Below are 27,481 nucleotides of genomic sequence, written 5' to 3'. Positions count from 1 at the left end.
TTTTTTTTGGTCAGGTAAATTATAATCTTGCCTGGTTAGTGCTAGTAAGAAAAGTATGTAGCAGGTGCTGCTTTAGCACGTGACTGATGTCCTGGAGGACTGAATTTTGTCTGTGCATTCTGAAGGCTTTCCCAGGTGAAAGGTTAACAGAATTACACTCTGCAGGTGGAATAAGAGTGAAACCTGTTTGCTAAACTGATCCAATGACAAGAATGAATGTGAGGGCACTTGTTAAAAACATAGCTTCCCAGGATCCATCCCAGACCCTCTAAATCAGACCCAGGGAAGATGTAAGTAGCTGTATTTATTAACAAGCACTTTACCTGATTGTTATTCTCAAGAAAGTTTGGAAAACTCTGGTATAGAAAACATTCAAAGGAAAAGGAAAGGCATGTGCCAAAGTATGAACATCTGAAAAAGCCAGAGGTATTTTATGGAAATGATTGGGAAGTAGGGAGATAAGGGGAAGCAGTTATTGCTGAGGCTGGAAACTGTGAAGAGCTTTACCAGTTAAGTTTGTCCCAACTAAGCTAAAAAATCTTGTGAATAATGGAGACCCAATGGAAGATCTTAGGGCAAGGAAGTTAGGTTTTGGGGAGGAAATTACTCAAGAAATTGAAGAGTACAGGTTTGAGAGACATTTCTGAGACATAATTGAGAGCGTTTAATGGCTACTTCCATGAGAGAAGTAAGAAAGGAGAGGTGGAAAATGAATCCAAGATTTCTAATGTGGCAGACTTCCCTTGTTAGAGAGGGGATGGTATGGTAAGAAAGCATTCCAGGTTAGAATTAGAAATATGGAACTAGAAACCTCCAGTTTGGGAACAAGTTCTCAGGGCAGAGAATATGGTTATGGGATCATTGGAACCATGGGAATTTCATTTGAATGAGGATGCAAATTGATAAATGGACCAAGCACAAAATTACAGGGAAACAGGCATGTTTAAGTAGCACCTAGAGGAGAAATCAGCAAAGGAGACTAAACAGAGATGGAAGAGTTAGCAACTGTGATCTTGGCTATCTGAATCATTTAATGCTTCCTATACTCCCAAGCTACTGAACTGAAAAAATATTTCCATTAAGATTGGACTCATAAATAAATATTTGCCACCTATCTAGAACATTTTAACAGTAAAATTCTAGAAAACCTGCCATTGGTTGATCCAATCATCTAAAAGAAGCATACAAAATCTAGATAAGCCACTGATTCTTAAATTCAAGAACACCAGAAGTCTTTGATACTTGGATTTTAGTCCTGGCTCTTCCACTAATTTGGGCAAATTATTTAACTTCTATGAACCTGTCTTCTCATCTTCAAAAAAAAAAAAAAAAAAAAAAAAGGCTGGGATAGCTAGATTTCTTCTGTTACTTCCAGTTCTAAAATCTAAATTTTCTCCAGAGACCCAAGCAAAGTCTGAGATGAAAATTTTAAATAGATTTATTCAAGAGCAAATCTTGAAGTAAGGATACCTATTTCCCAACCCCACCCTTCCCTCTTCCTCAATGAATATTGATTGGGAAATATTTAAATTTATATAGGAAGCACTGGATATTTTTAGAATTCCTCTCAGTACAGCTTTGATTGTCACTCATCCACTCTGAGTCGTGTCTAGTGTCACCTAAGTGGAATGGCATCCATTTGCACCCCACCTAGAAGAATCTCCCCTTTCTCAGTATCTTTGGAGTGGCTGGTCAAGCACATGAAGCTCCCTACCTCCCTACATCCCAATGGAATCACCACAAGCTTTCTTCAGGACGTGTGTTAAATCAGTCTGTGCTCTCAACTGAGGGACCCTATGCGGCTCGGTGCACACTCAGGACTTCAAGAGCTAGAGACTTTTTTTTCCTACTAGATTGTAGAAAGTAAGGGCAGGGCAGAAAAAGAAACGTCTACTTTTTAAAAACCCTGACTCCTTTGCAAGGAGCATTTATATAATCAAGTAACACTGGTGTAGGACGAGTGAGGAATTGAACCAGGGTCGGTCTACTTCACTTGATTCCTGCAAATACTTGTGCCAAACTGTGCTTCCTAGAGTTATGGAGTTATGTTAATTCAAAAAAAAAAAAAAAAAAAAAAAACCCTTGCGAGGCCGTCCGGGACTCCGATTGCAGCACGGAGGAGGGAACGCACGCACGCCATCTTCCATAAAGGCAGTCGGATATTTTCCTAAGGACTGGGCGACAGGACTTCCGCCCGAGGGAAAACCGAACAGAGAAACCACCTTTTCCTCCTGCCGCCTCACTAGGCGACCCAGATAGCAAACATTCAGAACTCAGGGCACTAGGATCAGCCCGATCGCTTTCAGTACGAGCCCCGCCCCCACCTGCGGACTCCGCCCCTGGGCCCACCCCATTCCCAGCAGGCACCGCGCGAGCGACCTTGTCCCGCCCTGCCGCGGCTGTGCCCGCCTCTCGCGGCGCTGGGAGATGGCGGAGTTGGACATTGGGCGGCACTGCCAGGTGGAACAGTGCCGGCAGCGAGGTGATTCTGGAGCCCCTACCTCTGGTCGCGGGAGGGAAGGCCGTGGGGCGAGGCGGAGTCTGAGGAGGCAGGGCGGGCGTGTCCCTTGGGGGGGGGGGGTCTGCCGTGACATGTGTTGATGCCCTCGATGCCCATGTTTTTTGTTGCGCTTGAGCCTTTGGAAGAGGCTTATGGTCTCCTTGGAAGGGAGCCATGCGATTCCCAAAAACATACCTTGCAGTGTGAACTTTGATTTTCAAGTGCGCCTTGCCAAGTAGTCGCTTCGCGCCCACTCCTTTCTGATGAGCACGGGTAGGGAGGACGCTTCGGTCTGGGAATCGGGAGAGTTCCCTTCTGAACCTGCCACTGCGACCTCGGGCAAGCCACTTCTCTCCCAAACTTTTTGTTTGCTTATCTGTCAGAGCAAGGAGTTGGCTGAGATCAGTTTTTAACCTCATTTTCGCGGGCTGCTCAGGAGGCGAGCCCTTAGCATTTCCTCCGGATGATCATTACGCTCTCTCAGCTCTGTCACTCTTTGATTCTGATTATCACTGATTCAGTAAACATTTACTGAGCACCTCCTTTGGTGCTGGGACCACATAAGGGTATAAAATATAGCCCTTTGCACAGAAAAGCTTTCAGGATAGTTAGCTGCTTTTTTAGAGCATTAGTAAGGTGATGTTCTCTCTCCGCTGAACTGAGAGACCTTGTGATACACATAGCCCAATCTAATAGCCAGTGATAGTGGGGTACAGGCCTTAGAAACATCTGTAGCAGGTATGTCCTGAAGCACTAGAGCCACACAGAATGCTCAGTCTTTGGTACCTGGCTTTCACTCCAAATGGATGCTACCACATCTGGCTCATACTACATTGGGTGGCAAAATAGGTTTTATCTCCCATTGCAGCTACAGTCATTGGCAGCAGGTAGCCACCCGATCACTGTTGAGAAGGACTCTGGGGTTTAGCCCAGAATTAGTGGGAGTGCTGCAGTTGATAAATGATACCTGTTGTGTGTGGTGGGCAAAAGGACACAATCCCTGCTAGGTTATTGTTACTTTCAGCACTCTGATTTGTATCTTTCACCACGGGCTGTCATCTTCAGCCATTCAGCAGGTAAGAACCAATGTTTCCTTGCAGATCTTTCATAGGGAAGCTTAGCCGGTTGGGTTTTGACTGTAAGTTATATAATTCTGGTATACCTGATTATCTCTAGCAAGTCCATAATATCTACCATTTGTGACATAGTTCATCTTCCTTTCCAACTTCAGGTGTCTCTTAAAGTGTAAATACCTGAACTGAGGCAGGGTCTAGCTCTTTTGGACTAGTGGAGAGCAGTTAAGAGTTAGAATACGTTAAGTGAGTATCCTAAATTTCATTTAGCTTCTGGATGAATAGAAGAATGGTGTCAAGTGTTAGAAAATTATCTTGATCTTAACTCTTACCCCTGGATTCTCTTGGTTTGCGTCTAATATTTAGTTGGTCACCAAAGTCTCAAAATAGTGAGCATGTACATTTTTCCAATTTGAAAGAGACATAAAAGTTTTGTAAAGTATCATATACTTCAGTTTCCTTCTCTTTTTGACAAATGTATACCTACTTTCTTGGTATGAAACAGATACTTACAGTATCATGCTTTCAGGACAACAGTGACAATGCATTAAGTTCGCTTTTCAGGTGAAGGAAGAACTGTATTTGGGCCCTCTTGTCCCACAAGCAGAAACATCCAGCGGTCCCTTTGAGTTATAATAGGACCTCTTCTTTTTCTTTTGGGTTAAGATACTCTGTAGGGTGAGATATTTTGGGACAATAGTAACTTTCTCTAAAGTGCAGTGCTTTTTGTTTTCATTTTGTGAAAGTGCTGTGATTAGATATAGCCAGCCTCACTTGGCTGTATACTGTAATTTAATATGAGGTACACTGAAAACAATTTAGAGAAGAAATGATTGTATTCAGTGATTTATGGTCAATTGTCACATCTAAGAATGGATACTTTCATGTGCTTTCCAAAAATTCATTTCCTAACTTAGTTGTTACTTAGTCCTAACTTAGTTTTTCCTCAACAGCAAGGAAAGAAACAATTCAGGACTAAAGTTTGCGGTATCAATCAATCCATCCATTGAATTTCTGGAATTTCTTTGAACACATCTCTACCTAGTCACCACAGGATTTTTCTGAATTGAGTGTATTCAGAACAAGTTAATTGCTATAATTATTCTTGTTAATTACAGGTATTGCCTTACTATTCTTATCTTTTACATGTATCTCATTTGGTTTTTACAATTACCCTGTGTAGTAGGTGTGGCATATAGCATAGATACATACACACATATATACATATGCACACAAACACGATATACTTATATCTATGTCTATTTTTATGCATATTACCTAATAATAGAGCTTTGGTTTTGTATACATACACATACATACACTGTATACTGTATATCAAATATATATATATACAATATGTATGTATATAATCCAAAGCTCTACTGTTAAGTAACTTGCCTAGCATTGCTAGATTAGTAAGCAGTGGAATCAAGATTGAAACCTAGGATTGTCACTTCAAATGCAGGATTTTTGCATTATACAGTCCTCAGAAACAACACCTAGTAAATCTGGGAAACAAACAGAAAACTCACAGGACTTCTTTTTTTCTTTCTGGTTTAGCATGCTACAGCAAGTAACATTTATCTTCTGATAATCCAGTTACTTTCAAAGTGCTTGAGGTTGTGATGGCTTTTGTTTAACCACTGCTTGCTGCACTAGGATATTGTTCAAAAAGGAAAGTTCTCCTATAGCCATAGTTCAGTACTTTAAGATTCTTTTTACTTAAGAAAACTGAATCAAAATCAGTTACTGACCAGAACATATAACATTTCCCCTCAATTTTAGATTTTCTTCCATTTGTATGTGATGGTTGTTCAGGAATATTTTGGTAAGTTAAGTTTTTATGCTTTATTTGGGAGTAATTTTAGTGTTTATAATATGAGATTTATTTCTAAAAAGTAGAATGATTTAAAATAGTTTTTACTTTAGCCACTGATATCTGATATTCATTATAGTAATCACTTGGGGAAAAAAAAAATAGACTAGTCATAGACTCTGATTACTTGTACATATATGTGGCTAGTCTTTAAACTTTCCAGAAATGGGGTGATGTGTGTGATTTTTATGTAAAAGTCACATATATGTCTTTTAATCACAAGGAGAGAACATATCCACAATATAAAGGATATGGTAAAAAAAAATCCAGTTATGATTATTAGTCTTTATTTTAATTAATAAAATGAAAAGAGCCCAACCTTTATATTTCTTAAATTGAGTACTATACGTCCTTTGCACACACATCACACGTAAAGTAAAACCTGGGAACAAACAAGAATTTTGGAAAATGCATTTTCTTTTCAATTAAACTTTCAAGTATCAGGTATTTAATTTATTACATAGAGCACTGAAAGAATAAATTCTTTTCAGAAGATGATTCAGAAAGATTTATTAGAAGTAAATAAAAATAATGCATATTTTTAAGTCATTCAGAACTAGAACACTCCTTTGACATTTTATTACTGATTATTTTTGAGAAATAAAAGAATCAAAAGGATCTGCATTTTCACACACCTTAAAGCACTCAAAGTAAAGGTAATTAAGAGTGGTGAATTTTTGTACTCATATTGAAGTTGAATAGTAGTTGGGTTTTAAAACTTTTGAGACTATAGATGCTCTGTCTTTTATTTATCTGTCATTTCAGTTTATTCTTATAGGCAGAGTTGTTAATGTAGTGTGAGTGTAGTTAATCTTAAGGATACTAACCATTAAAATATCTCAAATTACTGCAGTTATCTTTAAGTACATTATTTGATTACATTTAAATAAACACTTTTTTTTGTTGTTATTTAAGCCTTGAACACAGGAGCAGGGAGTCACATAGCTGTCCTGAGGTATGTTAATATCTCCCGGTAAAACATGTTTGTATTTATGTACTTTCATTCAGAATTTGATTCAATTTAATCCCAGTGTACCACAGATTAAAATTTGGCAGACTAAACTGATTATGTAAGAGGGTCTTACTTTATTTATATTATTTTTCTCAGTATGTTTTAACATAAAATAGTCTACTTGGTATTTATAAATTTTTGTTCTTATAATTCTTATTCCTTTGTACTTCATTTCTGTTTACATAGCCTGCTTATAGCTTTAGGCTCTATATTTATAAATACATAATGGAATTAACATCCTCATCATATAATCCTTCCAGTTTGCTTCACTGTTTCATTCATTTTCACTGGTGCCTGGTGTTAGGACTCTGTGGTAATACATTGTTCTGACTCCATCAGCCTTAGGTCACTAGGAGCAAACCTGTAGTCCAGCAAAATCTCCCTACCCTAATTTGGACCAAATCAAGAGATTAAAAAGGGCTGTTAAATAGAAGCTGAAATATCATCTTTATTACTGATAAAGAATAAGTTGAATGATATAGCTTAGTGTAGAGCCAAAAATGATATAGCTTAGTGTAGAGTCTGCAAAGGAAATCCAGAATTAGGTGGATTTGCCCACCAGTCACAGCAATGCTGCACCAGGTTAGGCTTCCAAGGAAAAAAAGAGAAAGCTGAGCCTAATGTAATTTTCTCAAATTTGTAATCAGAGAAGTTGTTCCACCTCCCTTGGATCAGAGGTCAGCAGGAAGTTAAACTGAATTTACTCCATTTGGAAAGAAGCATTTACCTCACATTTTGCAGTTGATATTTATTCCTGCCCACCATTTACCAAACACTTTACTGAGTCTCTTGATTATAGAAAATTAAGGTTAAATGAGCTTCAGTCAAAATCTGGCCCTTTGAAGTTTTGGTGATTTATTTGAGGAAATAAAAATTAAGTAACATATTGATATTATTCAGGATTACTTGGAAGGAAATACTCATATAGAGTCATATAGTAAACATATTCATGTTTGTTATACAGCTTGTAAATCTTCCCTGTGTTTTCCTTTTTCTTATAGGATTTGATTTCTATGAATGTCTCATAGAATGTCTCTCAATTAGATCTTATTAATTTAAAGGTGAAATAAAAATCTTCTACCTTTAGACCATTGGAATAAATTTGAAAAAATAGTTAAGAAGTTAATTCCAACAAGATGTAACTATCATTTATATAGAGGAATGCCCTTTGGTTATAGATTTCAAGCAATTACAGTTGACCCTTGAACAACATAGGTTTGAACTGTGTGGGTCCCTTTATACGTGGATTTTTTTCACTAGGTATGTACTATACAATGCATTGGATCTGCAGGTGCAGAACTGCAGATATGGAGAGCTGACTGTAAAGTTATACTTGGATTTTCAACTGCGTGGAGGGTTTGTACCTCAGCCCTTGAGTTGTGCAAGGGTCTACTGAGTTCATTCAGTTCTAGAAACCTAGTTACTTAATACTCAAAATAGCCTGAGTGATCTGGACTTTTTTTTATCTCATAAAAGCTCTTTTTCCTCTGATGTAATATTTGCTAGTAATACAGTATTAAATACAAAATAAAGTATATCGTGTGGGACTTCCCTGGTGGCACAGTGGTTAAGAATCCACCTGCCAATGCAGGGGACATGGGTTCGAGCCCTGGTCCAGGAAGATTCCCACATGCTGTGGAGCAACTAAGCCCGTGCACCACAACTACTGGACCTGTGCTCTAGAGCCCACGAGCCACAACTGTTGAGCCTGCGTGCCACAACTACTGAAGGCCACGCGCCTAGACCCCATGCTCCGCAACAAGAGAAGCCACTGCAATGAGAAACCTGTGCACCGCAACAAATAGTAGCCCCCGCTTGCCACAGCTAGAGGAAGCCCGTGCACAGAAATGAAGACCCAACACAGACAAAACTAAATAAATAAATTAATTAATTTTTTTAAAAAAAGAATAGTATATCATTGTGAAAACTGTCTTTAAGCCTCTGTATCATGGAAAAACATATAATTTTAAGTGTTCTTTTACATGTATTTAAGCCTCTAAAACCAGTATAGAAAGTAGATACGACTTGCCATTTGAGGAGTGATGAGCTGATTACCTAAGCATATTATTATGGAGGCATCTTTGTGTAGTATGTTACAAAGTAGAAGACTAAAATTATGGAGAGTAACTGAGTAGTCATTTTAACTTGACTTAGAAGATAAATACACCACAGTAGGAAAACTTTGGAAATGTAGAGCAGTCAGCACGGTAATCATTTCTCACATGAACAATTTTTATAATCTATGTGAGAATATGTGAGTTTCTCTTATAAGTTTAAGCAAAAATGATATGGGTATCCAGAATAGATTTGTTGATTTGCTTTAAATGTGAAATATATCATGTCCCCCATTTTACATTTTCAGGTTACTGTAATTGAGAGACTGAAGTCCAATACACATACATCTTACCCATGCTCATTCAAGGACTGTGCTGAAAGAGAGCTTGTGCCAGTTATGTGTCCTTATTGTGAGAAGAATTTTTGCCTGAGGTGATCACTGAGACCATTCAAACTCTGTATATCTGTTTAAGTCATATGCAAATACATGAACTAGCGTCACTCTTCTGTTGCTCATAGACATCGTCATCAGTCAGATCATGAATGTGAAGAACTGGAAATCCCTAAGTCTCGTATGGCTGCCACTCAGAAACTTGTTAAAGACATTATTGGCAAGTATCTAGAAAGCTTGTTTTGTTGTTTCCCTACTGCTCTATACTCTATATGAGTTCCAGAGCCCTGCTTCTCGTGTCAGCTTGCCAGTTATGGAAGGTGTTATTAGCAACCCTGATGGTTATAACTTGCTATAGATTTTGATGACATTCTTGTGACAGTATTTCTCACAAGGCTTTCCAATGAAAATTTGGAAATTCTATGGAAATATCCTACCAGATGTTCTCTTTTGCTGGACCATTTATATCAGCTGGTTAACCATCTTGGCTAAAAATTGTATTCATGAGGCTGAAGTAGTGGTTTACATTCTTTAAAGACTAAAGTTTAAGCCCAGTCAGCTGTCCTATGAATGCTGCTGATATTCTGACATATGAGGAAAGAATGTATCTGTGGTTTAGACCAGTCTGTCTGCTACCATGTTAGTTCAGCTGAATTTTCATTTTATATTAAGGGTGTTACTTTAAATTAAATTAAATTAATCAAATTAAAATCTTCTATAACCAAATCTTAAAATTCTCTGTAGAAGTGTTAGTGATTCCTCTGGATTAAATAGATTTAAGCTGGGAAGAGGCACATAACTTGTTTTTGATGTGGAAATCAGTTAGGTCAACTCAGTGGTATTTTTCCATTGATCATACCTATAAAATGAATGTGGTCTCTGTATATCTCTGTAATATGTAATTCATGTACATTTCAGGGCCATAGTTAATAATAATAAAAATAAAACTCTGGAAAATGTAAAAGTTCTTATTTGCTTATATGCTTACACTTATTTCTTAGATTCCAAGAGAGGAGAGACAGCAAGTAAACGACGGAAAGGTGCAAAAAATAGTGAAACAGCTGCAAAGGTAGCATTGATGAAATTAAAGATGCATGCTAATGGAGATAAATCATTGCCACAGGTTGGTCTTAGAGATTTTAGAAAACAAAATGTTCTAAACATAGTTAGAGCTCCCTTTTTACTCTTCCCTCTCATTAAGTATGAGAACCTTATATGTATCATTTCTACTATTACATGGCATCAGTCTGCATAAATAATACATAGTTTTTATGAGTTTTTTTCACTTTATAGAAACAGCAGTAAACCATATGTATCCTTCTTCAACTTTTTTCTTTTACCTTGGTATCATTTTTTAAAACTTTATCCATGCTGATACGTTGAGTCTTGTTCATTCATTCTGATAGCTCACATTTTTCTGAAGTGTGAATATCCATTTATCCATTCTTTTAGTGAACACAATTCAGATTTCTTGTCCAAGTTGTTTGCTGTTATAAACTGTTCAAAAGTGAACATCCATGTGTACTTGTAGGAACATTTCTCTAGGGCAGCTTCTTTAAAACTCCATATTGCCAATTACATTTTCTATAACAGTTCAGTACATATGTACATACATACATACCTTAACACAGTTTCAGTAAGTAACTGATGTGTATGTGTGTACCTTATGTGTATGTGTATTTTCTGATATTTTTTATTCTACTTTAAAGATTGTTGATTTTGTAGTCCCTGAAGGATTGAGACCATCAAATTGAAAAATGCTACTGTAGGGAACATACCTAGAAATAGAAAAGCTGGATCATGGGGTTTGCTCATCTTCAGCTTTACTAGATATTTTCAACCTTTTTTTTTTTAATAGATATTTATTGGAGTATAAATGCTTCACAATACCGAGTTAGTTTCTGTTACACAACAAAGCGAATCAGCCATATGCATACACATGTCCCCATATCCCCTCCCTGTTGAGCCTCCTTCCGATCCTCCCTATCCCACCCCTCTAGGTCATTGCAAAGCACGGAGCCAATCTCCCTGTGCTATGCTGCTGCTTCACACCAGCCAACTATTTTACATTTGGTAGTGTATATATGTCAATGCTACTCTCACTTCACCCCAGCTTTGCTGTCCCACCCCGTGTCATTCAGTCCATACTCTATGTCTGCCTCTTTATTCCTGCCCTGCAACTAGGTTCATCAGTACCATTTTTTTTTTAGAGCCCATATATATGTGTTAGCATACGGTATTTGTTTATCTCTTTCTGACTTACTTCGCTCTGTATGACAGACTCTGGGTCCATCCACCTCACTACACATAACTCAATTTTGTTTCTTTTTATGGCTGAGTAATATTCCATTGTATATATGTGCCATATCTTCTTTATCCATTCATCTATCGATGGACATTTAGGTTGGTTCCATGTCCTGGCTATTGTAAATAGTGCTTCAATGAACATTGTGGTGCATGTCTCTTTTTGAATTATGGTTTTCACAGGGTATATGCCTAGTAGTGGGATTGCTGGGTCATATGGTAGTTCTATTTTTAGTTTTTTAAGGAACCTGCATACTGTTTTCCATAGTGGTTGTATCAGTTTACATTCTCACCAGCAGTGTAGGAGGGTTCCCTTTTCACCACACTCTTTCCAGCATTTATTGTTTCTAGCTTTTTTGATAATGGCCATTCTGACCAGTGTGAGGTGATATCTCATTGTAGTTTTAATTTGCATTTCTCTAATAATTAGTGATGTTGAGCATCTTTCTATGTGCCTCTTGGCCATCTGTATGTCTTCCTTGGTGAAATGTCTATTTAGGTCTTCCGCCCATTTTTTAACTGGATTGTTTGTTTTTTTGATATTGAGCTCCATGAGCTGTTTGTATATTTTGGAGATTAATCCTTTGTCTGTTGATTCATTTGCAAATATGTTCTCCCATTCTGAGGGTTGCCTTTTGTCTTCTTGTTGGTTTCCTTTGCTGTGCAAAAGCTTTTAGCTTTTAAGTTTAATTAAGTCCCATTTGTTTATTTTTGTTTTTATTTCTTTTACTCTAGGAAATGAGTCAAAAAAGATCTTGCTGTGGTTTATGTCAGTGTTTTTCCTATGTTTTCCTCTAAAGTTTTATAGTGTCTGGCCTTACATTTAAGTCTTTAATCCAATTGGAGTTTATTTTTGTGTATAGTGTTAGGGAGTGTTCTAATTTCATTCTTTTACATGTAGCTGTCCAGTTTTCCCAGCACCACTTACTGAGAGGCTGTCTTTTCTCCATTGTATGTTCTTGCCTCCTTTGTCGTAAATTAGGTGCCCATATGTGCGTGGGTTTATCTCTGGGCATTCTATCCTGTACTATTCATGTAAATTTCTGTTTTTGTGCCAGTACCATACTGTGTTGATTACTATAACTTTGTGGTATAGTTTGAAGTCAGGGAGCCTGATTCCTCCAACTCCGTTTCTCTTTTTCAGGATTGCTTTGGCTCTTTAGGGTCTTTTGTGTTTGCATACGAATTGTAAGATTTTTTGTTCTAATTCTGTGAAGAATACCATTGGTAGTTTGATAGGGGTTGCATTGAATCTGTAGATTGCTTTGGATACTATAGTCATTTTCACAATAGTGATTCTTCCAATCCAAGAACATGGTATATTTCTCCATCTGTTTATGTCATCTTTGATTTCCTTCATCAGTCAGTGTTTTATAGTTTTCTGAGTGCAGGTCTTTCATCTCCTTAGGCAGGTTTATTCCTAAGTATTTTATTCTTTTTGCGCAGTGGTAAATAGCAGTGTTTCCTTACTTTCTCTGTCTGATTTTTTATTGTTGGTGTATAAGAATGCCAGAGATTTCTGTGCATTAATTTTGTATCCTGCAACCTTTCCAAATTCATTGATTAGTTCTAGTAGTGTTCTGGTGGCATCTTTAGGATTTTCTTTGTATAGTATCATGTCATCGGCAAATAGTGACAGTTTTACTTCTTCTTTTCCAATTTGTATTCCTTTTATTTCTTTTTCTTCTCTGATTGCTATGGCTAGGACTTCCAAAACTATGTTGAATAAGTGTAGAGAGAGTGGACATCTTTGTCTTGTTCCTGATCCTAGTGGGAATGCTTTCAGTTTTTCATCATTGAGTATGATGTTTGCTGTGGGTTTGTCATATATGGCCTTTATTATGTTGAGGTAGTTTCCCTCTATGCCCATTTTCTGCAGGGTTTTTATCATAAATGGGTGTTGAATTTTGTCTAAAGCTTTTTCTGCATCTATTGAGATGATCATATGGTTTTATTCCTTAATTTGTTAATGTGGTGTACCACATTGCACGATTTGCATATATTGAAGAATTCTTGCATCCTTGGGATAAATCCCACTTGATCATGGTGTATGATCCTTTTAATGTGCTGTTGGATTCTGTTTGCTAGTATTTTGTTCAGGATTTTTGCATCTATATTCATCAGTGATATTGGTCTATAATTTTCTTTTTTTGTGATATCTTTTTCTGGTTTTGGTATTAGGGTGATGGTGCTTCATAGAATGAATTTGGAAGTGTTTCTCCCTCTGTAATTTTTTGGAAGAGTTTGAGAAGGATGGGTGTTATTAGCTCTTCTCTAAATGTTTGATAGAATTTGCCTGTGAAGCCATCTGGTCCTGGACTTTTCTTTGTTGGAAGTTTTTTTTTAAATTTATTTATTTTATTGATTTATTTATTTTTTGGCTGCGTTGGGTCTTCGTTACTGTGCGCAGGCTTTCTCTAATTGAGGTGAGTGGGGGCTACTTTTTGTTGCGGTGCACAGGCTTCTCGTTTTGGTGGCTTCTCTTGTTGCAGAGTACAGGCTCTAGGCATGCGGGCTTCAGTAGTTGCAGCACGCAGCCTCAGTAGTTGTGGCTTGCAGGCTCTAGAGCACAGGCTCAGTAGTTGTGGCACACGGGCTTAGTTGCTCTGCGGCATGTGGGATCTTCCTGGACCAGGGTTCGAACCAGTGTCCCCTGCATTGGCAGGCGGATTCTTAGCCACTGCTCCACCAGGGAAGCCCTGTTGGAAGATTTTTAATTATGGTTTCAATTTCATTACTCGTGATAGGTCTGTTTATATTTTCTAATTCTTCCTGGTTCAGTCTTCGAAAATAGTACCTTTCCAAGAATTTGTCCTTTTCTTCGTGGTTGTCCATTTTATTGGCATATAGTTGTTTGTTGTAGTCTCATAATCCTTTGTATTTCTGCATTGTCATTTGTGATTTCTCCTTTTTCATTTCTAATTTTATTTATTTGCTTCCTCTCCCTTTTTTTCTTGATGAGTCTGGCTAAGGGTTTATCAGTTTTGTTTATCTTCTCAAAGAACCAGCTTTTAGTTTTATTGATCTTTGCTATTGTTTTCTTTGTTTCTGTTTCATTTATTTCTGCTCTGATCTTTATGATTTTAGGTTTTCTTTGTTCTTCTTTCTCTAGTTGTTTTAAGTGTAGGGTTAGATTGTTTATTTGAGATTTTTCTTGTTTCTTGAGGTGAGATTGAATTGCTATAAACTTCCCTCTTAGAACTGCTTTTGCTGCGTTCTGTAGGTTTTGGGTCATTGTGTTTCCATTGTCATTTGTTTCTATGTATTTTTTTATTTCTTCAGTGATCTCTTGGATATTTAGTAGCACAATGTTTAGCCTCCATGTATTTGTGTTTTTTACAGTTTTTTTGCTATAATTGATTTCCAGTGTCATAACATTGTAGTCAGAAAAGATGCTTGATACGATTTCAATTTTCTTAAATTTTCGGCTTGATTTGTGATCCAAGATGTGATCTATCCCGGAGAATATTCCATGTGCACTTGAGAAGAAAGTGTATTCTGCCATTTTTGAGTGGAATGTTCTGTAAATATCAATTAGATCCATCTGGTCTATTGTGTCATTTAAAGCTTGTGTTTCCTTATTTATTTTCTGTTTGGGTGATCTGTCCACTGGTGTAAGTGGGGTGTTGAAGTCCCGTACTGTCGTTGTGTTACTGTCAATTTCTCCTTTCATGGTTGTTAGCATTTGCCTTTGTATTGAGGTGCTTCTATGTTGGGTGCATAAACATTTATAATTGTTATATTTTCATCTTGGATTGATCCTTTGATCATTAGGTAGTGTGCCTCCTTATCTCTTGTAACAGTCTTTATTTTAAGGTCTATTTTATCTGATATGAGTATTGCTACTCCAACTTTCTTTTGAATTCCATTTGCGTGGAATATCTTTTTCCATCCCTTCACTTTCAGTCTGTATGTGTCCCTAGGTCTGAAGTGGGTCTCTTGTATAGCATATATATGGGTCTTGTTTTTGCATCCATTCAGCCAGTCTGTCTTTTGGTTGGGGCATTTAATCCATTTACATTTAAGGTTCTTATCAATATGTATTTACCTATTACCATTTTCTTAATTGTTTTGGGTTTGTTTTTCTGGGTCCTTTTCTTCTCTTGTGTTTCCCACTTAGGGAAGTTCCTTTAGCATTTGTTGTAAAGCTGGTTTGGTGGTGCTGAATTCTCTTAACTTTTGTTTGTCTGAAAAGCTTTTGACTTCTCCATCGAATCTGAATGAGATCCTTGCTGGGTAGAGTAATCTTTGTTGTAGGTTTTTCTCTTTCATCATTTTAATTATATTCTGCCACTCCCTTCTGGCCTGCAGAGTTTCCACTGAAAACTCAGCTGATAACCTTATGGGGATTCCTTTGTATGTTATTTTTTGTTTTTCCCTTGCTACTTTTAATATTTTTTCTTTGAATTTAATTTTTGTTATTTTGATTAATATGTGTCTTGGTGTGTTTTTCCTAGGGTTTATCCTATATGGGACTCTCTGTGCTTCCCGGACTTGGGTGACTATTTCATTTCCCATGTTAGGGAATTTTTCCACTGTAGTCTCCTCGAATACTTTCTCAGACCCTTTCTTTTTCTCTTTGTCTTCTGGGGCCCCTATAATTTGAGTGTTGGTGTGTTTAGTATTGTCCCATAGGTCTCTGAGATTGTCTTCAATTCTTTTCATTCTTTTTTCTTTATTCTGCTCCTTGGCAGTTATTTTCACCATTTTGTCTTCCAGCTCACTTATTTGTTCTTCTGCCTCTGTTATTGATTCCTTCTGGCGTATTTTTCATTTCAGTTATTGTGTTATTCATCTCTGTTTGTTTGTTCTTTAGTTCTTCTAGATCTCTGTTAAACAGTTCTTGTATTTTCTCAATCCGTGCTTCCATTCTATTTCCGAGATTCTGGATCATCTTTACTGTCATTACTCTGAATTCTTTTTCAGGTAGATTGCCTGATTTTTCTTCATTTATTTGGTCTTGTAGGTTTTTACCTTGCTCCTTCATCTGTGACATATTTTTTTGCCATCTCATGTTTTTTTTTTAATGAGTGGGATTGTGTTCCAGTTTTACTGGTTGTTTGGCCTGAGGCTTCCAAGACTGGAATTTGTAGGCTATTGGGTAGAGCTGGGTCTTGGTGCTGAGATGAGGAACTCTGTGAGCCCTCACTCTGATGAATATTCCCTGAGGTCTGAGGTTCTCTGTTAGTCCAGTGGTCCAGACTCGGAGCTCAGCAGGCGAGTGGGTGGGGCAGTCGCCCTCTTTTCCTCTCCCGCTCCTTCCGGAGGGCCCCTTCCACCTGCCTCTCCTGATCTCCCTGGCCTCCCTCCTATACCCTCAAGGACCCATGTGGCCTGTAGTGGGGTTTGGAGGCCGGGGGACCAGCCTGGGAGTTCAGAGGCTCCCTGTGCCCGAGTGGGCAGGACAATTGCCCTCTGCTCCTCTCCCGCTCCTCCTGGATGGCCTCTCCCGCCTGCCACTCCTGATCTCCCCAGCATCCCTCCTATGCCCCCAGGACCCTCATGGCCTGGATGAGGCTTTGTGTGTGTGTGTGTGGGGACCAGCTTGGGAGCTCAGCAGGCTCCCCAGTCCCATGGGCCAGGCGATCGCCCTCTGCTCCTCTCCCACTCTTCCCAGAGAGTCTCTCCCTGCCTCTCCTGATTTTCCCAGCCTCAAGGGTGCCGGTCTTGTCTGGCCTCCACTTCTCCTCCTTCCTTGGTCCCCCTACATCCTACCAGTTCACTCTGCGTTTCCTCCCATCTCCTTGGGGGTTAAAGTCCCCCACCAGTGGCTGAAAGGTGCCGTAGTTGTGGGGAGATGCTAACTCCACATCTTCACGCACTGCCATCTTGCCTTCTCTCCTCCTTGTCAACTTTTTATTTTAAGTAGTTGTACAAATTTATCTCCTTCTTGTAGTGTCTGAGAGTTTCAGTGTTTCTTGCCACCGTAGGGTATTATTCATTGTTACCAATCTGATAGATGTGAAATGATACTTCAGTGAGGTTTAAAGTTGAATTTCCCTGTGACTAGTGAGGTTCAGCTACTTTGCATATGTTTATTGGATATTGGGCTTTCTTTTGTGAATTATTTATTCATATCCTTTGCCCATGTTTTCTGTTGGGTTGTGGAACTTTTAGAAAGGTTTATAAAAGTCTATATATTCTGAATTCTAATCTTTTTTTGATTAAGTATGTTACACAAATCTTCTGTCTGTAGCTTGTCTTCACTTTGCTTTTGATCTCTTTAGTAATTCAGACTTTCTGAATTTTAATACACTCAAATTTAGTAATGATTTCATTAAAATTGTACTTTTAAAAATGTTATTTTCTTACATTTTCCTTTAAAAGTTTTATTTTATATTTTTGTTTAGCTCTTTATTCCATCTGGAATTTAATTGTAAGTAAGTAGAGGTAGAGATTTCTTCCTTCCCCTCCCCACCCAATGGGTTACCTATCGTTGTAACATAAGATATTGAAGCGTTCATCCTTGTAATGACATTTCTGTCATACACCAGATTCTTTTGTATATGTGGGACTAGTCTGGGGATCTCAGTTCAGTTCCTTTGGTCTGTTTGTCTCTCTTTGCATTAATTTAAACTGTCTTAATTATAATAGCTTTATAATAAGTAGGACAATCCTCTCCACCTCATTCTTTGCTTTCAACTGTGTCTATTCTTGGCCATTTATTCTTTTGTAAAAATTTCAGGATCATTTTGTCCTATTCTGTTAAATGGTGATTTTGATAGAAATTGTGCTGAATTTAAAATTAGAGACAGTTGACATCTTTAAAATTTCACTCTTCCCATTCATCTCCATGGTCTATCCAACTTTATTTAGGTCTTCTTTTATGTCTTTAAGGAACATCCTATAATGCTTACCATACATACTTTATATGTCTTTTCTTAGGTTTGTTCTTAGGCTCTTCATAATTTTTGCTGCCATTGTAAACGGTAATTTTTTTAAATTAACATTTTTCTAATTGTTTATTCCTGGTTGTTTTATAATGCCCTTCCATCCAGCAAATAGACTCTAATAGTTCCCATAGTTTATAGATTTCCTGGCTTGTTTTCTGTGCAGTCACATCTTCTGCAAATGACAATTTTGTGAGTTGTTTTTTTTTGTTTTTGTTTTTTTTCAAATTTGCTTTTCTCTTGCTCCTCCACCTTCTCATTATTATTGTTTGTGTTAGTGCATTGGCTGAAATTGCCACAACAATGTTGAATAATATGAGTGATAGCAGGCATTTTCATCATATTTCTGACTTTTAATGCAAATTATTCTAAAGTTTTGTCATTAAATATTACATTTGCTATAGATTTTTGATAGTAGCCTTCCTTAGGTTAACAATATTTTTCTATTCCTAGTTTTCTAGGAATTTATATCAAGAATAGGTATTAAATTTTGCTGTAATTTTTTTTCCTCCATCTAGTAAGATGATTATGTTGAGTTTTTTTTCCTTATCAATGTGGTAAATTACATTGATCAATTTTTTTTGTTGCGAATCACCCACATATTCTGGGATAAACCAGTTCACTCTGGTATATAATTCTTTTAAAATGTGCTGCTAATCTGATTTACTAATATATTATTTAGTGTTTTGTCTTCACATTAGTAGCCAACAAATAAAATTAGTTGAGTAGCTTTCCCTCTTCTATTCTTTGAAATATTTGGGTATTATTTGTTCTTGAAGGTTTGGTAATGGTTGTTATAACTTTCAGATTTGTTGCCTTTTTTTTTTTTTTTTTTGTGATACACGGGCCTCTCACTGTTGTGGCCTCTCCAGTTGCGGAGCACAGGCTCTGGACATGCAGGCTCAGCGGCCGTGGCTCACGGGCCCAGCCGCTCTGCAGCATATGGGATCTTCCCGGACCGGGGCACAAACCCGTGTCCCCTGCATCAGCAGGCGGACTCTCAACCACTGCACCACCAGAGAAGCCCTGTTGCCTTTTTTTGAGGGGAGAATTTTGAATACTATTTTAATGTATTAAATAGTTCTTGGCTTATTTGGGTACTCTATGTCTTCTGAAATATATTTTGGTAAATAACATCTTTCTTAAAAATTTCTGTTTGATGTAGATCTTTCAGTTTATTGTTATAAAATTGTTCAACTTATTTTCTTATGTTCCCAAATCTCTATTGTATCTTTCATTAGTCATTCTTAATATTTTTCATTCTTACTTTTCTTTGATTTCCCCTTGAACAGTCTTGCTAAAGGTTTGTGTTTACTTTTTGAATTTATATTTTAGTTTCTTCAAAGAATCATGTTTTGGTTTTATTGACCTCTCTATTGTTTCTTTGCTTTCTGCTTCACTAATTTTGCTCTTATTATTTTTTTTCTGCTTTGTTTACATTCTCTCTGATGTTCTTTTTCTAACTTCTCACACTGAATAATGAACTTGCTCATTTCAACCTACTGGTTAGGTGTATTTTTTTTTTTTTTTTGGTAACTTTATTTTGATACAGTTTCAAACCAAAAAGTTGCAAGAATAGTACAAAGAATATTTTCATATTTGTTACCCAAATATATCAGTTATTTACATTTTGTCCTGTTTGTTATTTCATTTGCATTCTCTCTCTGTCCATATGTATATGTGTGTGCATGCTTACTAATTTTTGTTTGGCTTGATGTATCAGTTTCTGAAACAGATGGTATCAAAATCCCACTGTAGCTGTGGTTTTGTCAGGTTTTTTATTCCTGTAACTCTAATAGTTTTGCTGAGTTGTATATTATCAGATACATTGAATTTCTTCATCATTATGTCTTCTTTATGAATTTTGCCTTAAATCCAGTTTTGAATGATAATAATATTGTTTCATTACCTTTCTTTTGATGAATAGTTAACTATTATGTCTTTATCCCTTCATATTCAACTTTTCTTGTTGTTTTATTTTTAGGGTGTTTCTTGTAAGCAGCATGTAGCTGGACTTTGTGTTTTTAATCCAATTTGATAGTATCTTTCTTTTATAGGTGAGTTGAACCCAATTATATTTATTATGATCACATGTATTTGAATGTATTTCTTCCATCTTATGTTTTTTGCTCATCATCCTTTTCCTTTTATTATTTATTTCTCTCCAGTCATTTTTTGTATCGACTGAATTTTCTGTATCCCCTTTCATTCTGCTGGTTTAGAAACCATTGATTATAGTCTTCTTCTTTGCATATCCTTAATATTTCTTTTTTGAAAACTTCTTTATTTGTTTTTAAAATTACAAAGATACATACTTTCAACAAGGGTAACTTAAAAAAATTGTATAAAGGAAAAAAACTAAACACACCCTCCTGTGCTCATGTCCATCTCAACTGAGGATGGTTTTGCCCCCTTGGGGACATCTGACAATGTCTAGAGACATTTTTGGTTGTCACAGCTGGGCATGGGGGTGCTGCTGGTATCTAGTGGGTAGAGGCCAGGGATGCTGCTAAATGTCCCACAGGGTACTAAATGTCCCACAGTGTACAGGACAGCACCCACAGGAAAGAATTTTCTGGTCTAAAATGTCAATAGTAACATAGTTGAGAAGACCTGCTCTAAAGTGTCCAAAGATATTATTCACATTACTTTGCAATTCTTTTATTACTTAAAACATAATAGCAAAAACTTCTATAGCACTAACTTTGTTCCAGGCCCTCTTCTATCACATTTAATCCTCGCAACAGGCTTGTGAAATATGTACTATTATCTCTGCCTAATAGACAAGAAAACTGAGGCACAAAAAGGTTAAGTAACTTGGTAGTAACACAGCTAGTAAGTGGAGAGCTGCAAATTTAAACCAGGGAGACTGCCTCAGAAACCATGTTCTCAACACACCTAACACTTTATCTTGGAGCATGCAGGTCTATAGATAGAACTTCTTCCCCTGTATCATTAATATTTGTGTGTGTTTATACATATATGTACTGACACATATTATTTATATATATATACACACACCCATGTATATATGTGCATATACATGTGTATAATTTTACATAAATGAAAATGGCTATTGGTATATGCATACAAAGACATAAAGAGTGTTTTAGGGTCATTATTTCATAAAAATGGCATGATATTCCTTTAGTTAGCACTTTTTTTGGAATACGTGCTATATATCAGGTTCTGGGGATACAACAGTAGGTAAAACAAACCTGGGGATACAACAGTAGGTAAAACAAAGTCCCTGCCCATATGAAGTTTATATTCCAGTAGGATGAGACCGCTATTAAATATATACTACAATTTCAGACAGTGATTAAGCCTATGGATAAAAATAAAGCCCACTTCAGGTAGGTAAGATATCCTTTTATCTCTATATATTCTTCTTATGAATGCCTAACAGAAATTCCCCCAAGGGAACTGGTATGGTTCTAAATCATTTTCTTTAAAAGCTTGGATAATTTTCCAAGTGGTGTGGATCTACTGTGACTTATATCACCATTTTCCTATTGATGAACATTCACTTCCGTTTCCAGTTTTGGCAACTGTGCTAAGACGTTTCCTATTTCTGTGAGATAAATTCCCTGGAGTGTGTTTTCTGGGTCAAAGGGTATGTGTATTTTAAATCTTAATAGGTGTTGCCAAGCTGCTTTACAAAGTTGAAACAATTTATATTTCTACCATCAGTAATTATAATAGTCATCTTTTATTGACTGATTGCACTATGCCAAGCATTGTTTTGTGGCTCTAGATTTTTATCTCCCTTGGTATTCATGACTGTCATGTGATATATTATTATCCTCATTTCACAGATTAGTAATCTAAAGTGAAGTGCTGTTAAGATCACTCACGTGGTCAGAGCCTGCCATTCTACCCTGTTTATTATTATACTGCCTCTTGTGGCCATACATGAGAGTACCTTTCCCCTCCAGTGGTTTCCAGTAGTTGTTTATCTTTTAAAATGTATTCCAGTCTAATGGCTGTGAAAAGATATTTCCTGATTGCTTTACTTTGCATTTCCTTGACCACTGTTCAGTTTGAGCATCTTTTGTTATGTTCATTGGCCATGTATGATTGCTCTTCCTTGAATTGCCCATGCATATCCTTTGATCATTTTTCTTTTAGGTTGTTATTTTTATTTCATTTATATTTTGTTTGGTCAACTATGGAAACTCTTGGAGTAGAATGGATATTAATCCTTTATCTATAATCAATCCGCTTTGGAATCTTTTTTCAAAATCTGTCACATCTTGATTTTACTTAGGTATCTCATTGACATATCAGGGTTCTAAATTTTTCTAAGGTCTGTCTTTCATTTCTGTTTTCTTAGGGTTTTCATTTTTTTATCTGTCTTTAATAGATCTGGAATTTGATTTTAGCATATGATATGAGCTAAGGACCCAATTTTATTTTCTTCCAGTTGATTAGCTAGTTTCTGCCAACCAATTAAAGAATTCATCTTTGTCCTATTGAATTGAAATACCAAATATCACCTTCATGATAGGTTTAAAATTTATTTTTACTAGATCAGTTTTTGGATTTCCTATTCTATTCCATTCATCTATTTCTTATTCATATGTTAATACCAAGTTGATTTGATATAATAACTTTATAGAATGTTCTAATATATGATAATGTAAGTCCCATCCATATTTTTCCATAGTTTTTCTTAGCAGTTTTTTTTTTTTTTTTGCTTTATTCATCCATGTGAACCTTGTGATTATTATATACAATTTTTTTTTTTAATCTCTCGGGATTTTCATGGTTGTCATAATGGGACAAGGTTGTAAGTGACAGACTCCAGCAGATACTGTTAAAGAATATAGCCTCTTTAAAGGTCAAAATGTAGAAACTGAAAGAAATCATTATAAAAAGCAAGAGAGAACACAACATGGTTTTAGGCAGAAATGTGGCTTCTCATATTTCAAAGTTTCCCACAAGGATGTTGGCTGTGAATAATAGTGCCTACAGGAAGTGAGAAATCTGCCATTTATGAGAAGCCTGATTTGCCATTCTCAGGAGGATTTTATTACCCAGTTGGCCTCTTCCTTTTGATTCTGGGGATTCTGGCCCCTTCCCTACCCACAAGGTGCAAGTAACTGAGGCAAAACCTCCTTGATACATTATCAAGTGATTTCTGTGAAGTTGGGTGAAGTAAAATTCAACTTCCCTGCAGCATCTATTAACAAGTCCTGACTGAGGATCATTCCTGAAGGATTCTCTGAATTTGCATTATATGATATATATTAATTTTGAGAGAAATGACATTTTTATGACATCATCTTCCTATCTAAGAACTTTACGTCTTCTCTTTTAGATCGCATTTTATTGCCTTCTGTAACATTTTATATTTTGCTTCATTTAAGTCTTATTACTCCTTGCTTATTTTCATCTCTAATTATCTTATGGGTTTTCTTTTCTTTGTGAATAGAATATTTCCCTTTACCTCTATTCCTAGTACTTATTGTTAGTATAGAAGAAAAAGGTCTTGAATTCTGTATATTCATCTTATTCAATCACATCGCCAAATTCTTCTATTTATTTTAGAAGTTGTTTTTTTTTTTTTGCCTTTGACTTCCTAGGTATGCAATCACATCCCATTGACAAGTAGCTTACTTTTTATTTTTCAATAATTATATTAGTTATTTCATTTTCTTGTATTATATTATCTATAATCTTCAATATAATGTTTTGTAATAATAGTGATAATAGGCATGTGCTTACCTTTAAAATTTTTAACGTGTATAATTAAATACCAATTCTTCTCTCAAAATCTAAAGTTACTTGGTATTGTATCCTCTTGAATAAGACAAAGAGTTTGACATGGCTTTATGCGGTTGAATATCTTCCATCCCATCATCTTTGTTCACACAGGATTATTTTTAAGTCACTTGCTATTTAAATTTACCAATATATTTTTTGTTTCTTTTTTCCTTAAGACTCACTTTTATTTTGGCTAAAGTCCATTCTTTAGCAGTTCATTCATTAAGAGTCTTTGTTGGTAAACTCTTTCAGTCTTTTGTTTGTCAGAAACTGCCCTAATTTTCCCTCACTTGAGCTGGATTATCTGTTAGATTCTCTCAACCCTGAATATACTATTCATTGGCTTCTTTTGTCTATTGTTCAGGAAACTTGTGCTGTAGATCTTATTCTTGTTGCTTTTTGGGTAATTTTTCTTTCTTTTTTTTGTGTGTGTAGCTTTTAAGATTTTATCTATGATATTTTCCAGTTTCAGTGCAATGTTGCTAGGTGTGGATTTGTTTTAATTACACAGCTTGACCCTTGAGATAGATTTTAAAATCTGACTTATCTCTTACTCTTGGAAAATTATTATTTTCTTTCTGAATATTACTTACTTTTCTTCTCTTCTGAAACTCTTACTAGACATACTTTAGAGATTTGTAATTTCTATCTTTATGTCTATTTGTGCTGCCTTCTAGATGACTGCTTCAATTCATCTTCCAGTCAATTAAACCTTTTTATTGAAGATTATAGAAATTTAGTGTGCTTGAATTTCTTATTTCAGAAACTGTATTCTTAGGTTTTTATATTTCTAATTGGAGCTTCATAGCTTTTCCTGTTTCATTTCTGCCTGTTTCGGTTTTACAATTTTCTGTTCCATTTTTATGAATATTATTCTTTATCTCCTTGTACATTCTAAATAACTTTTATAAATGTCTTTTTCAAGTTTATTTAGTTTCATCTGCCCAGAATAAGTTAACCTTTGATTTGTTTTGAAATTTCGGCGTACAGCTTCTGCATGTTCGTGTTGAGTAGGAGTTTCTTTCTGTGTCTCTCTTACTGTTTTCACTCACCTCTCCCTGCTAGCAGTCTCACATTTTCTTCCACAGGCCCACCTACCCATGACCTCTATTCCAAACCCAAGTTTGAGATTGACACTTTGTGCTTCTGTTCTATGAAGATTTTCAGATTATTACAGATCCATTTACTGAGCTGGAAGGCTTTGGCTTTGTTCACTGTCAAGAGGTTATATCTGTGCTTTTCTGCCTCCCTGTATATCGGTTTTTGTAAGCAACAGCCTACATCAACATTCAACAGTAACTTCTTAAACCTCCTTTCCTGGAGTGCACGTCCCACACAAGCTCCTGCTTTCAATCAGTGAGCCGGATGTAGGTGCCCCATCACCATGTGACACTGTTATTTCCTGTTAACCCAAAAGCTCTTCCTCTTCTGGAGCCCTGAAAGCCTGTGGCTCAGCCTGCCTACTGTCACTTTGCCTTTCTGTTTCATTTTTGGATCCTCAGACTTATTTATTTTTTTACTTTTAGGTGAGGGTATATCTTTTTAAATTTCTCTTTCAGATTAATGCTCTTGTTGCTGTGTTTTTGGAGCAAGGACTACGAGGTTATAGAGTTGGCCCAAAGCTTGAATTTCCAATGATTTCTTATTTTTCTTTTAATACTTGTTCTCTGTAATAATGCACTCCACTGGTCTCTAACAAATCTAAATTCCTTAGTGCTGAGATAGAAATTGTGTTGAATCTATTATTTCTTAGAATAATTGTGATCTTTCCCTACAACTTAGGGATCCTCCAGTTATGCTGAAATACTTACTCAGCAGGAATTGGTCTGTAAAGCCAGCACTTCTTTAAAGCGATTTTAGGAAGAAGGGAAAATCAGAAGCCAATACCTTTGCTCCTCTTCTTGTTTTCTACATTTGTTAATTTTGCAAGAAAGTACAATATAAAGGAAGCATACAGGGTATAGAATACTGGAGGAACCATCTCCAGATTTCTGAATCTTTCTCTTTTGTTGATATGGTGCTTGTCTAACTTTTTTTTTTTTTTTTTCGTTTCTTTGTTTTCGAAAGCCCTGCTGTCTCTAAATATGTAGTGAGGTCTTTCAGGTGAAAAGAAATGTTATATGTCTCAGGAATCTTTTAATTGTAAGTGACAGAAACTTGACAGAAACCAACTAGCTTACTCAAAACAATTTTTCTTTTTCTCACATAATGGGGAGTGCTGCACTGATCTGGTCTCAAGGTATGACTGAATTCCAGGACTCATGCTGTTGAAAGAGGCCATCTCTTTCCTTGACTTCTCTTTCTGGGAGTTAGACTCACTGTTTTTCATTTGAGGAAACTTTTCCACATTGGTTCAGGAATGGCTGAGAGGCATGGAGGATAGCTGCAGGCAACCTCAGGTTTAATTCAGCAAGACTTAAAAAAAACTCTGGAAAAATATTGCTCCTCCCTGCCCCCAGGTTTTGAATGTAAAATCCCAGGAAAGGACCTTGATTGGCCTAATGTAGGTCACATGCCTATTTTTTCATAGATCATCCTGACTAGGGTCTTAGATCCTCTGCCCATGCATTTAGGTGGATGCTGGGGTTCTATGATTGCATTCCCACTAGAAGTTGTATCATTAGAGGGTAATCATTCTCTGACCAGGAGAAGAGAGGAAGAAATTTCACCAGACAAAAACAGATGTCCATTTCATGTATATAATCTGTATTTTAACTTTTTATTTTTACAGACGGAAAGAATTTACTTTCAGGTTTTCTTACCTAAGGGGAGCAAAGAGAAGAGTAAGCCAATGTTCTTTTGCCAGCAGTGGAGCATTGGAAGGGTCATAGACTTTGCAGCTTCTTTAGCCAGTCTTAAAAATGACAATAACAAATTAACACCTAAGGTAACAACAGGTTATAACTTCTTCCCTAAAAGTTTTAGAATACTCTATAAAGCACGTTTATTACATTATGATGTGTCTCTCTCTTAACAGAAATTGAGATTATGTCACAGTACCTCAGGAGAAGCCTTACCCTTGGATCATATTTTGGAAACCTGGATTGCTAAGGAGGATTGTCCTTTATACAATGGTGGAAGTATTATCTTGGAATATCTGAATGATGAAGAACAGTTTTTAAACAATGTTGATTCTTACTTGGAATAGTCATTCAGGGAGTCAAGCTAGAAATCACGAGGAAAATTCATTGTTAATCAAATTCTTTTACTACAAATACTATGTATTTTTTAAACTTGCTTTTTATTTCATATTATGTCATAATTTACATTATCAGTCTTCTATTAAATTGGATTTGAATTTTTGTGTTTTCAGGTTTAACTGTGAACTGACATTTAGCAAATTCTCTTATCTAATTAACTTTTATTAGGTTATGCTATAATAACAACAACAAAGATATATTTCTCATTTGGTTAATGTCGGCTTTGATTGGCTGTGACTCTGCTCCATGTTGTCTTTACTCCAGAATCTAATATGAAGGAATGACCCCTTTTGGGGACATTGCCATTCTTATGGCAGAAGAAAGAGATGGCTCTTAGAAGATAACATGTATCATTTTTGCTTTACGCAAGACACATGACCAAGCCTACCATCATGGAGCCTTAGTATCCAC

General features: G+C 36.4%; 1 protein-coding gene across 2 annotated transcripts; it reads left to right on the top strand.

Annotated features, from left to right (window-relative positions):
* Nucleotides 1-2,400: 2,400 nt before the first annotated feature.
* ZFAND1 (zinc finger AN1-type containing 1) lies at nt 2,401-27,120 on the top strand. 2 transcript variants are annotated; one of them, XM_082859035.1, is made up of 9 exons: nt 2,401-2,482; nt 5,359-5,401; nt 6,365-6,404; nt 7,722-7,817; nt 8,824-8,948; nt 9,036-9,127; nt 9,909-10,030; nt 26,602-26,757; nt 26,848-27,120. In XM_082859035.1, the coding sequence occupies exons 1-9, from the start codon at nt 2,428-2,430 to the stop codon at nt 27,016-27,018; spliced, it is 900 nt and encodes a 299-aa protein (XP_082715161.1). In that variant the 5' UTR covers nt 2,401-2,427; the 3' UTR covers nt 27,019-27,120. The 2 variants fall into 2 exon arrangements, with proteins under 2 accessions (XP_082715161.1, XP_082715162.1); XM_082859036.1 differs by lacking the exon at nt 7,722-7,817.
* Nucleotides 27,121-27,481: the final 361 nt, after the last annotated feature.

This window comes from Leucopleurus acutus (genome assembly GCF_964270905.1).
Source record: "Leucopleurus acutus genome assembly, chromosome: 17".
Taxonomy (NCBI): domain Eukaryota; kingdom Metazoa; phylum Chordata; class Mammalia; order Artiodactyla; family Delphinidae; genus Leucopleurus; species Leucopleurus acutus.
This window is presented reverse-complemented; position numbering and strand designations above follow the sequence as displayed.

What these genes read in the sequence shown, in the direction of transcription:
- ZFAND1 (XM_082859035.1), top strand. Translation starts at nt 2,428, where the DNA reads ATGGCGGAGTTGGACATTGGGCGGCACTGCCAGGTGGAACAGTGCCGG. An exon ending in GGTTGTTCAGGAATATTTTG is followed by an intron (nt 5,402 to 6,364) that starts GTAAGTTAAGTT and finishes TTGTTATTTAAG; the next exon opens with CCTTGAACACAGGAGCAGGG. An exon ending in GAGAAGAATTTTTGCCTGAG is followed by an intron (nt 8,949 to 9,035) that starts GTGATCACTGAG and finishes TGTTGCTCATAG; the next exon opens with ACATCGTCATCAGTCAGATC.